The 12,801-nt window shown below is 47.0% G+C and overlaps 1 protein-coding gene across 1 annotated transcript; it reads left to right on the forward strand.

Moving 5' to 3' along the window:
* The first annotated feature begins 5,086 nt into the window (after window positions 1-5,086).
* On the forward strand, window positions 5,087-7,473 carry LOC104540051 (retinoic acid-induced protein 3-like). The gene is made up of 3 exons (XM_010183754.1): window positions 5,087-6,011; window positions 6,988-7,031; window positions 7,381-7,473. The coding sequence occupies exons 1-3, from the start codon at window positions 5,087-5,089 to the stop codon at window positions 7,471-7,473; spliced, it is 1,062 nt and encodes a 353-aa protein (XP_010182056.1).
* Window positions 7,474-12,801: the final 5,328 nt, after the last annotated feature.

Here is a 12,801-nt window from a genome sequence, read left to right on the forward strand (position 1 = left end):
AGTGGAGATGCAGCACTCAATCCGTTTGCTCTCAAAAAGGTGATTTAAGATATCTAAGGGTATCCAAAGCTTCTACGCAGGACTGCCATATCTGAAACAGGAGATACGGTTAACCTGCTTTCTCCTAGAGTGGTCCCTGGAAGCCAAGCAGAATACCCTGTGGCATCTCAAATGACACTATAAGCTGATGTGCAAGCTACTGAGGTGAGGCCTCAGGCAATCCAGCTAACCACACCTGGGAGCATTTCAGTGTACACAGAAATAGGCACCTGCATCCAGTCAACTGGGCCAGTCCTGATCTTTTGGCTGTTTGGGAGCTGAGACACCCAGCTCACGTTTAGCTCACATTTAACCATCAGACATCTAAATTTAGGTGACTCTAACTGCAAGTTACATCCCATCCCTAAAGTGAGGTGGCAAGCATCTCACCTTTCTGGTGTGAATGTTGTTCCATTTGTACTCACCCATGTAGACCAGCAATGCTTCTCCACCCTCCTTAGCACAGCATGAGGGCCGTAGGCACACCATTTCTCAGGCTGCCTACCATGAGTCAGCAGCACTTGGGCTCCTAGGTCATTTGGGATGTTTTGAGGGAGAGTTTTGTTTGTTTGTTTTTGTTTTGGGGTAGTGTTTTGTTTTTTTTAAATGTACCTCCATTTATTAGCCTTTTGAAAGTACTGGGTGTGTTTGATGACTGACTCTCAAGGATTTCTCAAGCGTTCTGGAAAATGTCAGTGTTACTCTTCTTATATTTTCTTCTTTTTTCCCCTTAATATAATTTGACGTGCTGCCTTCCATGGGTTTTTGTGTGTCTATGTAAATGTAGGGAAGTACCTGGTATTCCATAAGTCTTGCTCTGACAAGATGCAAATAGGCTGGTGGTGACTGGTGACCTTTGAAAGCTTCTTGGGTTGTCTTCCTAGACAGGTTGGGTCCTGCTAAGCTGGTGCCAAACTCTTCATCATTCCTTTTTTCCTCTTCTAATTTTTCACAACTGCCTCCTTCTTGGCTGGCTCACTAAACCTGGGACTTTCTTTAAAGTTAAGATTAATATCATGTAAAGAAAACTTGAATGTCCTTTCCTAAGAATCTTCAGGATTTTACACTGAAATGAAAGTTGGAAGGGCATGAGGCACTGTCCTAGAGCTCAGCGTGGCCCACCCCACAGTGTCTGCATGAAGAGTTGCCTTTCGCTCAAGGAGTCACTCATCCCTGCAGACCCTTGTGTTCTTCTAGGGGCTGTGCAAGAGAGGACTCTCTCATATGTGTTTTATGGCAGTCTCCACATGTGACTGTGAAGAAAGCTAGGCACCCTAAGACAAACAAATAAACAAAATTAACATGCAGGTGAGACAACTGTGAGCAGTCAGACCTCAGCACAGGCATGTACAGCTGCTCCCTCAGTTTTGGGAAGGAGTACAACCTCCACAGCGTGGAAGAGATTTCTAGGTATAGCAGCTGTGTGTAGGGACCGAGTGCTTGGTGTGGATAGGCTCTGTCAATTCTTAATCAGAATAATAAAATACTCCCAGTAAGTAATATTTAAACTAATAAATGAAGTCATGAACACGTAGGAGATACCCATGGCTTTGGATGGGATTGCGCTGATAGGTGTGTCAAGCCAGAGGCGCAATGTAGAACAAGGGGGAATTTGTCATTGCCTTCATTCATTAATCATTTGGGCCAGCAATTTGGACAAAGTGACTCAGCATCCACGAGCAGACAGAACTGTGCCTTTGGAGAGCAGGGCTGGGCTGAGTGAGACACCAGGAAAGGCAAACTGCCCTTTTCAGGAAAGCAGCCAGTGGCTCTCACTGCCATGGGTGAAAGCAATGAGTGGAGCAGACCTGTCCCCACAGACAGATGAGCACCCAGTGAGAGCCCCAAGAAAACTGTCTCTGGAGCCCAACTTGCAGCTACTTTCATAGAATTATAGAATGGTCTGAGTTGTAAGAGACCTTAAAGATCATCTAGACCAACCCCTCTGCCATGGGCAGGGACACCTCCCACCAGACCAGGTTGCTCAAACCCCTGTCCAACCTGGCCTTGAACACTTCCAGGGAGGGGGCATCCACAGCTTCCCTGGGCAATCTGTTCCAGTGTCTCTGGTTTCCCTCCAGGTCTCTTGGGCTCTTTTGCATTCCATAACCTCCTCATCTCCCACTTTGCAAGCAGTTATCTGGCAAGAAAGCATGCAAAGAGACAAAAGGCTTGGAGCCGGGAGGGGACCCACTGCTATTCATAGCCACGGTCCCCACCCACAGGTGCCAGGAGTCAGACAGGGGAACACCTTATCAGGCGCTCCACTGAGCAGCAATTCAGTCCCTTTCCCCTGGGACAAGCAGCGGCTCCATCTCCACCCCAAGGCAGGGGTGAGTGCCCCAGCTGACATCAGGAGGCCTTACTTCATGTCCTGGCATAGGGACTGTATTTTTGTAGCCGTGTCCTGTCGCAGAGGAGAGGTGGTGGAACTGGAATAGGCGTGCTCAGCCACACCTCCTCGGCCCTCCAGCTGTTAAAGCTCCCACGGAGGCCAAAAGCAGAGGCTCTGCTGAGCCAGGGTTACAGAAGCAGAGGTGACTGTGTCACTGGTGCACTGGGAACTCGTCTCTTCCAGCCGGAGCCTTCCTGTTGCCTTCTCTTGGCAGGACCCAGAAAGGTAATTCAAGCCAGGGTCCTACAGGATCCAGGGTGGATGTGCTTTCTGTGACTGGGGTGGGATAGCATGCAGGACCCTGGGTCTGGGGGGTAGGAGAGCAGGGGCATGGAGTGCCACAGCAAAGAGAGAATGCCTCTCACCCTTGACTCTAATGTGGAATTGCCAGCTGGAGCTGGGGGAGTTATGTCAGACTTTCCTGGGAAATTACTTGAAATTTGTGACTAGATGGGTGTATTTTATGCACAAGTATCAATGAGAGAGGAGGCTTGGGCTGGAGGGAAAGGACTCAGCACTAAAGTGAGAACCATGATTCGGGGGGAACTGTGAAGTTACCACAACAGGGGCTTCCTTGTGCAGACTGCAGAGCCCCTTGGAAATCCCAGGCACTTCTGTAGGTGCTGGGTGAGTAGCCCCAGCTTCTGGGGGTCCAACACTCACCCAGGAGACAGGGCAGAGATTCTTCATGCCTCCTAGGACCCTGGAAAAAAATAATAGGGAGTAAAAATTGGTGCAAGTGGTCCAGTTCTCCAAGGCAGCGAGGTTCTTTCCATCCAATTTGTTCCAAGGGCTGTGACAGCTGCCTGTGGCAAGTACCACTGACAGTAAGCACCAGTCAGGACCCAAAGCTATAGATGTGCTCTGTGCTGCCCTGGGGTGTCACGCTGGCTCTCTGGGCTCTTCACCTGCTCTGACAGTGGACACTGGTCTGTATCTGCCAGAGCTGTGAATAGATAAGCTAATCTGATCAACAGTAAATGCCTGTGGATAAAAATTGTAGTATTTGCTCTCTAGATTTTCAGAAATGTTCATTATTTATTACTCACAAATGTCCAAGTAACTCTCAGCTATTTGTGCAAAAAATCATAAATCCCAAAATTTTGCAATCAATTATTTGTGAAAACTCCCACATGTGTTATTCACTAATTCCATTCTCTCCATGGGAGTCCAGAGTTCCTGTGTATTTGAATAATTTGCATTTTATTGTAGCCAGTTTTTTGAAGAGCTGCACATCTCCTTTTACACAGTGATCTTAAAAGCTGGAAAAAGCAGGTCACATTGAGGTGTATGTGAGGCTGAGATTGAGTCAGTGGTATTTTCCCATTTCATTCATCCCCTGATTAGATCAAGTGCCATTTATTGAAGACTCAGCCTATACTCCCTAAAATCTGTTGTAAGGGTTTTAGAACCAGCCTCATAACTGCAGTATGTTCTTCTGGAGGGGGAAAAAAACCCCAAAAACAACAAAACAAAAAACAACAACAAAACAAAAAAAAACCAAAGAAGACAAAAGGCATGGCGAGCACTAAAGACTAGATTTTGCAAGGTTAACTTTTTTCTTTATATATCAGAAAAGAAAGCCCTTGGTTCTCCAGTGTAGGTCACCATTAAGGCCAAATTCCCCTATGTTTCATGCCAATATTGTATCTAAATTCCTGTTTTGATAGGTTTTAGAAACCTGAGCCTAATGGAGCAATTTGGTACCTAGAAAGCAGTACCTGGCCCTTGGATCTAAACTCAGTGCTTGCATAATGAGCCACGAAGTGCCCGATGTCCTCTTGTAGTGATTTCTGCACATGCTTTAGGCTCGCAAAGAAGGAGGCAACTTAATTCCCCTCAGTGGTGGGCAGAGCTCACCTAAACAGTTCTCTTATCCTCTGGTGAGACAGGCTTAAACCAGACTTACTCAGACAGCACTCAACTCATGACAAGACAGCAAGAATGCACTGGGTGCATTAGAGACTTTGTCTGTCCTTGACTCGTGGACTCCTCAAGCAGAAACTTGGTGGTTAATTCTTGTGCAGTGAACGAGTTATCTGCAGGGTAAAATGCAGTTAAAGTTCCCCTTCATTCATACCCATAAACCAAAGCCAAAAGCATTTCAGAGAAAGTAAAAGAGGGAAAAGAAACAGAGTAATGCGTTTCCTGTTCTGCATTGCTCATCTCTGAACCTCACTGGTACAAGGTACTGATGTTGTCTTAACTTGTCAAAAGAGCATAAACTGTATTATGACTAACAGCTGCTCTTGTATCACGAAAGTGACAAGGCAGCTCAGTCTCTGTGCTGCAGGGCACCAAGCTAATGCCTGCAAAAGTGCCTCATCTTTTCCCTGCTTCCCACAGTCCTACAACATTGCACAACTCCACACAAGGGGTAGAGGACGCTTAAGGTAAATTATCTTCTGCTAAGGGGCTTGGCTTGCCTTTGATAGAGATGCTGAACAGTGGTATGGCTCTGCTGCCACAGGCCCACGTCCTTAGTTAGCACTGTACAGTCCTTGCCTGGTGGTGTGGGGATGGAGGTTTGTCCTGCCTCTCCTTTCCCACTGCTGGCAGCACCTGGGTGGTTGATACAGCAGCCTGTGTCTTTTCTTCTTCCACAGCTCTGGGGAAACATTTCGCTGGGAGGTTGTTCAAGAACGTGAGAGGATGTCAATGTCACCTCCCGAAGGCTGTGGCACCATCGACACTGACTATTACCTGCTCTGTGATGTACAGCAGGCCTGGGGGATTGTTCTGGAGTCACTGGCTGCAGCTGGAGTCCTCGTTACCATTTTCCTCATCTGCTCTCTCTTCTTTCTCATCTGTAAAGTCCAAGACAACAGCAAGCGGCACATGATCTCCATCTATTTCTTCTTTCTTTTAGGCACACTCGGCATTTTTGGTCTCACTTTTGCCTTCATCATTAAACTCAATGACAGAACTCGCCCCACTCGCTTCTTCCTATTTGGAGTCCTCTTTGCTCTCTGCTTCTCATGCCTCCTCACCCACGCCTGCAACCTCAACAAACTAGTGAGAGGAAGAAGGCCCTTCTCTTGGCTGGTGTTGCTGCTCCTCATTGTTTCCTTTGCCCTGGTCCAAGCTGTGATCAACATTGAGTACTTAGTCACCATGCTAGTAAACCAGAAAGACAGATTTCTGAATATGTCTCGGGAGGAGACCAACAAGGACTTTGTCATGCTTTTGATCTACGTTCTCTTCTTGATGGCTCTTACCTTCTTGGTTTCCATGTTCACATTCTGTGGGTCATACAAAAGCTGGAAGAGGCACGGGGCCCATATCTTTGTCACTGTCCTGTTCTCCATTGTCATTTGGGTAGTGTGGATAACTATGCTCACAAAAGGCAACACAGTTTTAAACCACCCTAGCTGGGATGATCCTGTTGTGGCCATTGCTCTGGTGTCCAATGGATGGATCTTCCTAATAGTGTATATCATCCCTGAAATTTGTTTTCTCACTGCCCCTCTGAAGCTGGAGGACTACCCTCCAGAAAATGACTTCTGTCAACCGAAGTTCATAAAGCAGACAACTGGAGTGGACAACCGTGCCTACACTCAAGATGAAATTGTGCAAGGTATGGTGAAGTGAATGACTCCCCTGTCCCCAAACCCTAAGCACACATGCATCACTCCTGAACTAAAAGGGGTAGGAGGGCTACAAGAAAATATTTGAAGATGATGGATAATTCAGAGGTAGGAAAAAGTTTCAGATTGATGAAACTTCAGAGATGCAAGTGAAAATAAATCTGCAGACAAGGGGGAAAAGAGTAAGTACTAATGCAAAATCTGTAGGAGTGACTTAGTAGGACACTTACTGTGTGTCAGACCTGAGACAAAACTCCTTATGATTCTGTTATGTCTGGGAAGCCCATGTGAAAATTCAGAAGTTTTGTTTGTCTCTCTGCAATGCTGCAGTTCTTCAGACCTCTCCTTGGACATTATTCCAGGTCTGATCTGGTCCCTATTATCCATTTAAAAATAAATACATCATCCAAAAAAGGAGGCAAGGAGGTCTTAGTTTTCTGTATGAGTCTCATGCTTACTTGAACAAAGCAAAATATTTTATCAATTAAGGCTTCCCAAATCTGTGGGTAGGAGATATGAATGTACTCCCTGTGGATCTGCTGCTGAGAACACATTTGTGTCCTGGAGTCAGACCTCTGGGTTTGTAAAAGAATAGCCAAGAAAGGCTGTGCTCTCCCAAGGAATACTGCAGAGTGGGTCTTGTGCATGCAAGTGGGAGGGATTTGGCTGGTGATTATGACAGTGATGGTGTGGCAACAGGAGGTGTCTAAACTCCAAGGCCATCTATGTCCTGTTATTTACAATACCGTTCATTCCTGTTTTCCTACGGAAATTTTTCATAAGTCACTCACCTATGAATTTTAACCCATTCCTGCCTGCATATTGCGTAGTTTGATCAGTCCAAAAGCAGTCACTAATGTAGCCACAGGCCCTTTGAATCTCCCTTGATGTGATATTTCCAAGTCACCATATAACGCTAACTCACTAACTTTCCCTCCATCTTGTTTTGTGACTCAGGAGACACAGGAGACCTCAACTACTCCCCATACGCTTCTCACTTTCAGATGAAGGTAAGTTCATGCCACTTGTCACCCATTTCACCACATGTAGGCTATTGTTCAGGCACTGAAGGGTAGGGAAGGAGAAAGGGCAAAGACAGGTGGACCTAGAGCAGCCTCTGTGGAGGCAGACAGGTGCTTCACATGGAGCTGGGTGATACCATGACACGTGTTCATGGAGGTGCCTGTAGCTGGGAGGAGGGAGTTGTGACACATTCAGGAACAAGGGGAGGAAAGAGAGGCCCAAGGCAAAGTCTAAGGTTGTGGTTTTCAATACTTTTGGATTTGGCATCACATTTTTTTTCCTTCTATTATTTCTCTCCAATTTTGAAAGGTGAAGACTTTTGTGTTTCCTTTTCAGACCATTGAACCCCCGAATGACTTCTCTATCCCTCGGCCCAAGGCCCGGACAAGCCCATATCATGACTACACTGGTGGGAAAGGCCCCATGTAGCAGCTCTGCAGCAAGCAAAGAGACTAAGCGCCTGTATGGGCCATGTGGTAACAAGTGAGTCAATCCTACAGAAGAGACAAGAGTCAACCCACACTGGCAAAAGAGGAGAGGGGTCCTTTTTCACCTGCATAGGCACCCTTGTAGCCCCCTCTCATTCCTCCAACACAACTTAAAGACACTGCTTGGGCCATCCTGTACCTGCTTATTCTGTATCTCTGTGGGATGGAGCTCATCTCTTCTGACAGAGGAACGTTCTGGGAAGAGCCTATCCTGGCCTATTTTTAGCAGGAAGGCTGCAGGGCTAGAGCAGCAGGAAGATCATAAACCAAGTCTGCAACCAGCTCTGTCCCAGCCAGGACTTGCTTTGATCAGCTCGCAGGGATGCCTGCACCCCACGTCTGATGGGAGAAGAGGCAGGAGCAGGAGCATCAGCCCTACACATCCCCACTCCTGCCCACCTGTGAACACATCTCCAGTACTATGGAGGACACCCTTGTCTATCCACTGTTACTTTTGTACCCATTCCCAGCCCTTCCTGGCCCTCCTCCAGAGATCAGTGGAGAAGAGACAGAAAGAGAGAGAGAGACTATTCCTTTTTTCTTCATATTCGCTTCCAATGCCATCCTCACCACCTAGAGACCAAGGTGGAGAGGGGGAAGAAAATTTAAAGACATAAAAACATCTACATCTATTTACACTGACACAGTTTCTGATTTATGCTCCAGCATTAGCCCTCCTCCTAGTTCTTACCCCTGACCACACGCCCCAGCTGAGCTCCACAGGGTGCCTGCCCAACCCTACAAACCCTCCCTTCCCACCCATGCCACTCCAGGCTGCGGATCCCTGCAGACAAAACCTCTTCTGTGCAGCTGCTTGCAATACTCTAGTGGGATTTAATCCTGCGCACCTGGGAGCTCTACCTCCTCCCAAGTGTGTCTGTGGCATTAACACAAACATTTCCCTACCAGCCAGGTTTTGGAGGGCAGACACCGTTCTTCCTAGAAGTGAGCGAGTGTGAGCATGTGGGTATGTGTGTGCATGTGTGTGTGTTGCGTGGACTGCACCCTGGCGATGAGCAATGAGTTTGCAGAGTTGAATCGTTCTGTAGCCTGCATTGCATTTGGTAAATAGCTTTCTGTGATATTTCACACATAAATACATCGAGCTCTCCAAGTGGGTGTGTATGGTACATTGGTGTCTGACACAGCTATATATTTATTTAGCACTTTGTACATGGAATATTTAATTAATAAAAACCCAAACAGCCTCACTACAAGAGACTAGTGTTTGTCCTCAGAAAAGGGATCCCTCTAAGGGCTGGTGGGGTGACAGAACAGCTCTTCATGGGTTGGAGTAGGACACCTGAGAGATTGCAGCTGGAGAGGGGAATGGCAAAATGGAGCTGTCACTGTGGACCAGAGATCAGCTGCTTGAAGGTGCAGAAGGGTGTTAGTAGCTTTTCCATGCTACTTTTCTTGAATAAAGAAAGTTGATTCAATGTAAGAAGTGATTAAGAAATGGAGAAATATAAACCCAAGCCACAGCCATTAAATGCAGGAGGAAGGATGTGATCTTTTCATCACTGTGTGTGTCTGTGTCTGCTGTGTCTGTATGCCTGTATTTATTCACTTGTGTCTTGCTGGGTACTTGCATAACCAAGAATAGGAAAGGAGCCTGTAGGTTTTTAATTCAGCTCATAAAAATATGTCTTTCTGATGTTCTGAACACATGCAATATTTTTATTTGAAAGTAGAAACAATATCAAAGCAAAATGATGATGATGAAAATATATATATTTTTAATGAGGCTGTAATTGTCCATTTTAGAGGCTTCTTCCCATGAGTTTTTACATGGTATGCTATGCTGCCACACATCCCTATGATCCTGACAAGCAAACTCTCTTCCTCAGGCACAGTGCTACCTAGAATATGCCAGGCTGGGCCTTCCCCACTCTACCTACCAGCACTGAAGGGTAGCACAGAGACATTTGAGTCTTCTGAATCCCTTGGTATAAGAAAGACCCTTCCTAGGCACTGGTTTGAAAAGTGTCACAGGACATCTTGCCTTTTTCTAGTAAATCTGAGGTGGAAACAATGTTTACCCTCCCATCTTCCTCTTATACAGTGTTCCACACATGTAACACAGAGGATGGGAAAGAAAACTCAAGGTTAATAATGCAACATTGGGGAGCAGATTGGGAAGGGGTTATGTGATGCAAGTTGTTGACTTGCAGACCAAAGTAGGAGGGATGTACTTGAAACAACATCAGACTTTCAAAAAATTAGGTTTTCAAGCTGGTGTCATGCCATTGATGGCTTAAATGTAGCTAGAGTCTCAGGAGGAACCAAAAATGTGTCAAAACAGAGCTATCTCTCCTGCTTCAGTGGCGTCTGGTGAAGCAAAAGGACAGGATAGCAGAAGAAATAAGAGCAAAGGGTGCTCTTAACGTGTGTGCTTTCCACATCCCAGACACCTATCAACTCCTTCATTGACTGCCACAGACCAGAAAGTGCCTCCCAAACGCACCTTGGTCCCAGAGGCAGCAGAACTAGGAGGGACTGAGAGATACCATATGCAATCCCATCTATTCCAGGCACAGTGTTTTGCTTGATTACTTGGTTGTTATTGTGCATGTTGCTTGGCAGAGGGAAAATCTCATTCAATGGATTTACAGTGTCTTTTAGAGTAGTTTTTCTAAACCTCTGTAATGACACAAACACTAATCTGCCCAGAGGTATTTTGCACTTGTGCAATACTAAGGCAGCTTTGGGTGAAGGCTGATTTAAATGCCAAATTAAATACAAATTTCTGTGGAACTTGGCACTAGCAGGCAAATGGTGGTGCCGCTCTGCAGGTTTCTCACACCTCAGGAGAGGCTTTTGAGAAAGCAGCAGTTTCCTCTTTCTTTTAAAACTGATCTTAAACCAAACCAGTTGGCCACTCAGTCACACACACACATGTCCCAAGAAAATCCTAAACTGGTGGGGTCAGACAAGCTAGACCCTAAAGAAACAAGTGCGTAGAGGAGGCAGGAAGGTTTCTTGATCCTTGTGCTGCTTTTTTTTTTTCTTAAAATCTGCCCACTGGAAGGCAAATAAACCCAGTAAGGCTTGTTCCTACCCTCTCTCCTGTAAAGAGCTCACTTGGTGGTGGGGGCTGCAGGTCTGCTGCCTTCAGGGCCCTCTGGTTTCTGGTCCTGTGACTCCCTGTTCAAGGAGACCAGAGCACCAGAAGTGTACACACTGGAGGAGGTCTGGCATGGAGAACACCTGGATTATGAAAGCAAACAGGATTATCAGGAGGCAGGATAAACTCAGCCAAACTTCAGGTCAGAGATGTCATGGGAAAAGGGCAAAGAAAGGCTGAGATCCAGGACCTTTAGGGTCACTATCCCATGGGCTTGCCAGGACTCCATGTGCCTGGCCAGGTGTGGGCATGGGGGGTTTGGTAAACCCTTGGGGTGCAAAAGCAGGCCAGTGGTGCCAGGGCCTGGGACAGGGAAAGACCTTGCTGGATTCACATTCCAAACACTCCCCAGCTTGCCAAAGAAAGCTCCCCTTTCAGCAGCCAGTGCTGGCACCATACTCCCCAGACAAGGCGTTTCTTTGGGAAGGATTCATCCTCTCCACACAAGCCCTGTAGACCTTGCCATGGCACAGGAGTGGTAAATGAGTCCCTCTCCCTCAGCTGGGGCAGGAGTTGCCAGGGACAGGAACACACCGCCAGCCGGTGGGACTGTGGTTGGGTTACATCCTCCTTCAGGCTTTGGAGGCAAAGGTGTTGGGGACCATGCCCAGCTTCCATGCCTGTCACTCTCTGCAGGCTCGTGGAGTTAGGGATCACTTTAATCAAGTCTGCTCCCCAAGGAACAGAATCACAGAGCCACATTTTGGATGTGGTGACTGCTGCCCCAAGTTTGCATGGTGTTCCTTTGCCAAAGGTGACTATCCCAACAGCAGGGCTGACGGTACAGATGGTGTTTCCAGTCCCCAATTACAGCAGCCACTTTCTCCCTACATTGTATCTTGTCACGCTGGACCAGAAATAGAGGTAGCTGTAGAGCAGAAATGCCTTCCCTTTTCCTGGCCCTGATACAGGCAAGGTGAACAACTGGGAGCAGGGTCTCCTTCAGCCACCTTGAATAGCTGCACTACAGCCTGTGAGCAGCACCTAGGGAGGACCAACACCCAGAGTGGCAAGGTGCAGCACCAGAGCACCAGCCCCTCACTACATTTTCATGTGGCCAGGCAGGTTGCTGCCCAGGGAGGGACTGGCTTTGCAGTGTCTTAAAGACAAACATGAGATCTAAAAGCTGCCAGTGTGTAGGTCATGTGTGGGTAATACATGGGATGCCTCTTGCTTTACTCTGCCTCAGTCTACCTTCAAAGTGTAAGCTCTCACATGTGCAGAGAGCTGGTGGTTCTGAGAAGCCAATTTGAGGATTCCTCCTCATTTCCAACTCTTTCCTGCATTTTAGTAGATTTAGCAAGATTAAAGAGTCACACAAAGGTTTCAGTCAGACCTCTGGAGAGATCTAGTCCAGCTTCTGCCCTGAACAGGGCTCACCTCAGAGCTAGACCAGGTTGTCAGGGTCTTGTCCAGGTAAGCTTTGAGTATCTCCAAAGGTGGAGATCCCACAGCTTCTCAGTGCCCCTGTGCTGATCACTCTCATTGGGAATTTTTTTTTAAATTTGTGTCTAATCAGAAATTCCCTTGTTACAACTTGTTTGTCATCCCTTGTCTTTTAATTGTGTATCTCTATGAAATGTTTGGTCCCATCTTCTCTATAGTATCCATTTACTCAATAGACAAGAGCAACTGGATCCCCCTTAGCCTTTCTTCTTGTGGCTGAGCAGATCCCTCAGTTTCTTCTCGTGGCTGAGCAGGTTCCTCAGTCTCTTCTCCTGGTGACATGCTCCAAGCAGCCCCAAACTTTCTCAATGGCCTCCCTGCTGGACTTGTTTCACTTGATCAAGCTCTGTTGCAGAGGGAGACCGAAACTGCACACAGTACTCCAGATATGGCCTCAAAAGTGCTAAACAAAGAGAAATAACCACTTCCCTCACCTTGCTGACTTTACTCCTACTCACGCAGCCTGGTATGTGGTTGGCATATATTGCCATGAGTGTGCACCACTGAACAATGACTTCTTCGGGTTCATTCTCCCCAGCACCAGCTACTCCCTTTGCCCTGGAGGAGCTTGTGTGGTTATAAACAGAAGGAACTGAACAGTCCTGAGGTTCTGCCTCTAATGAAGGCGGTTTAAGCAGGAACCAGAAAAACCATCCAAGGCCACCCATGATCTGAGGGCTGTAGCAGCAGCTGCCT

Source organism: Mesitornis unicolor, unplaced genomic scaffold (genome assembly GCF_000695765.1).
Source record: "Mesitornis unicolor isolate BGI_N332 unplaced genomic scaffold, ASM69576v1 scaffold46360, whole genome shotgun sequence".
Taxonomy (NCBI): domain Eukaryota; kingdom Metazoa; phylum Chordata; class Aves; order Mesitornithiformes; family Mesitornithidae; genus Mesitornis; species Mesitornis unicolor.

Coding starts and splice junctions, on each gene's coding strand:
- LOC104540051 (XM_010183754.1), top strand. CDS start 5,087: ATGTCAATGTCACCTCCCGAAGGCTGTGGCACCATCGACACTGACTAT. Junction 6,012..6,987: donor TCAAGATGAAATTGTGCAAG/GTATGGTGAAGT, acceptor CAGGAGACACAG/GAGACCTCAACTACTCCCCA. Junction 7,032..7,380: donor CTTCTCACTTTCAGATGAAG/GTAAGTTCATGC, acceptor TTTCCTTTTCAG/ACCATTGAACCCCCGAATGA.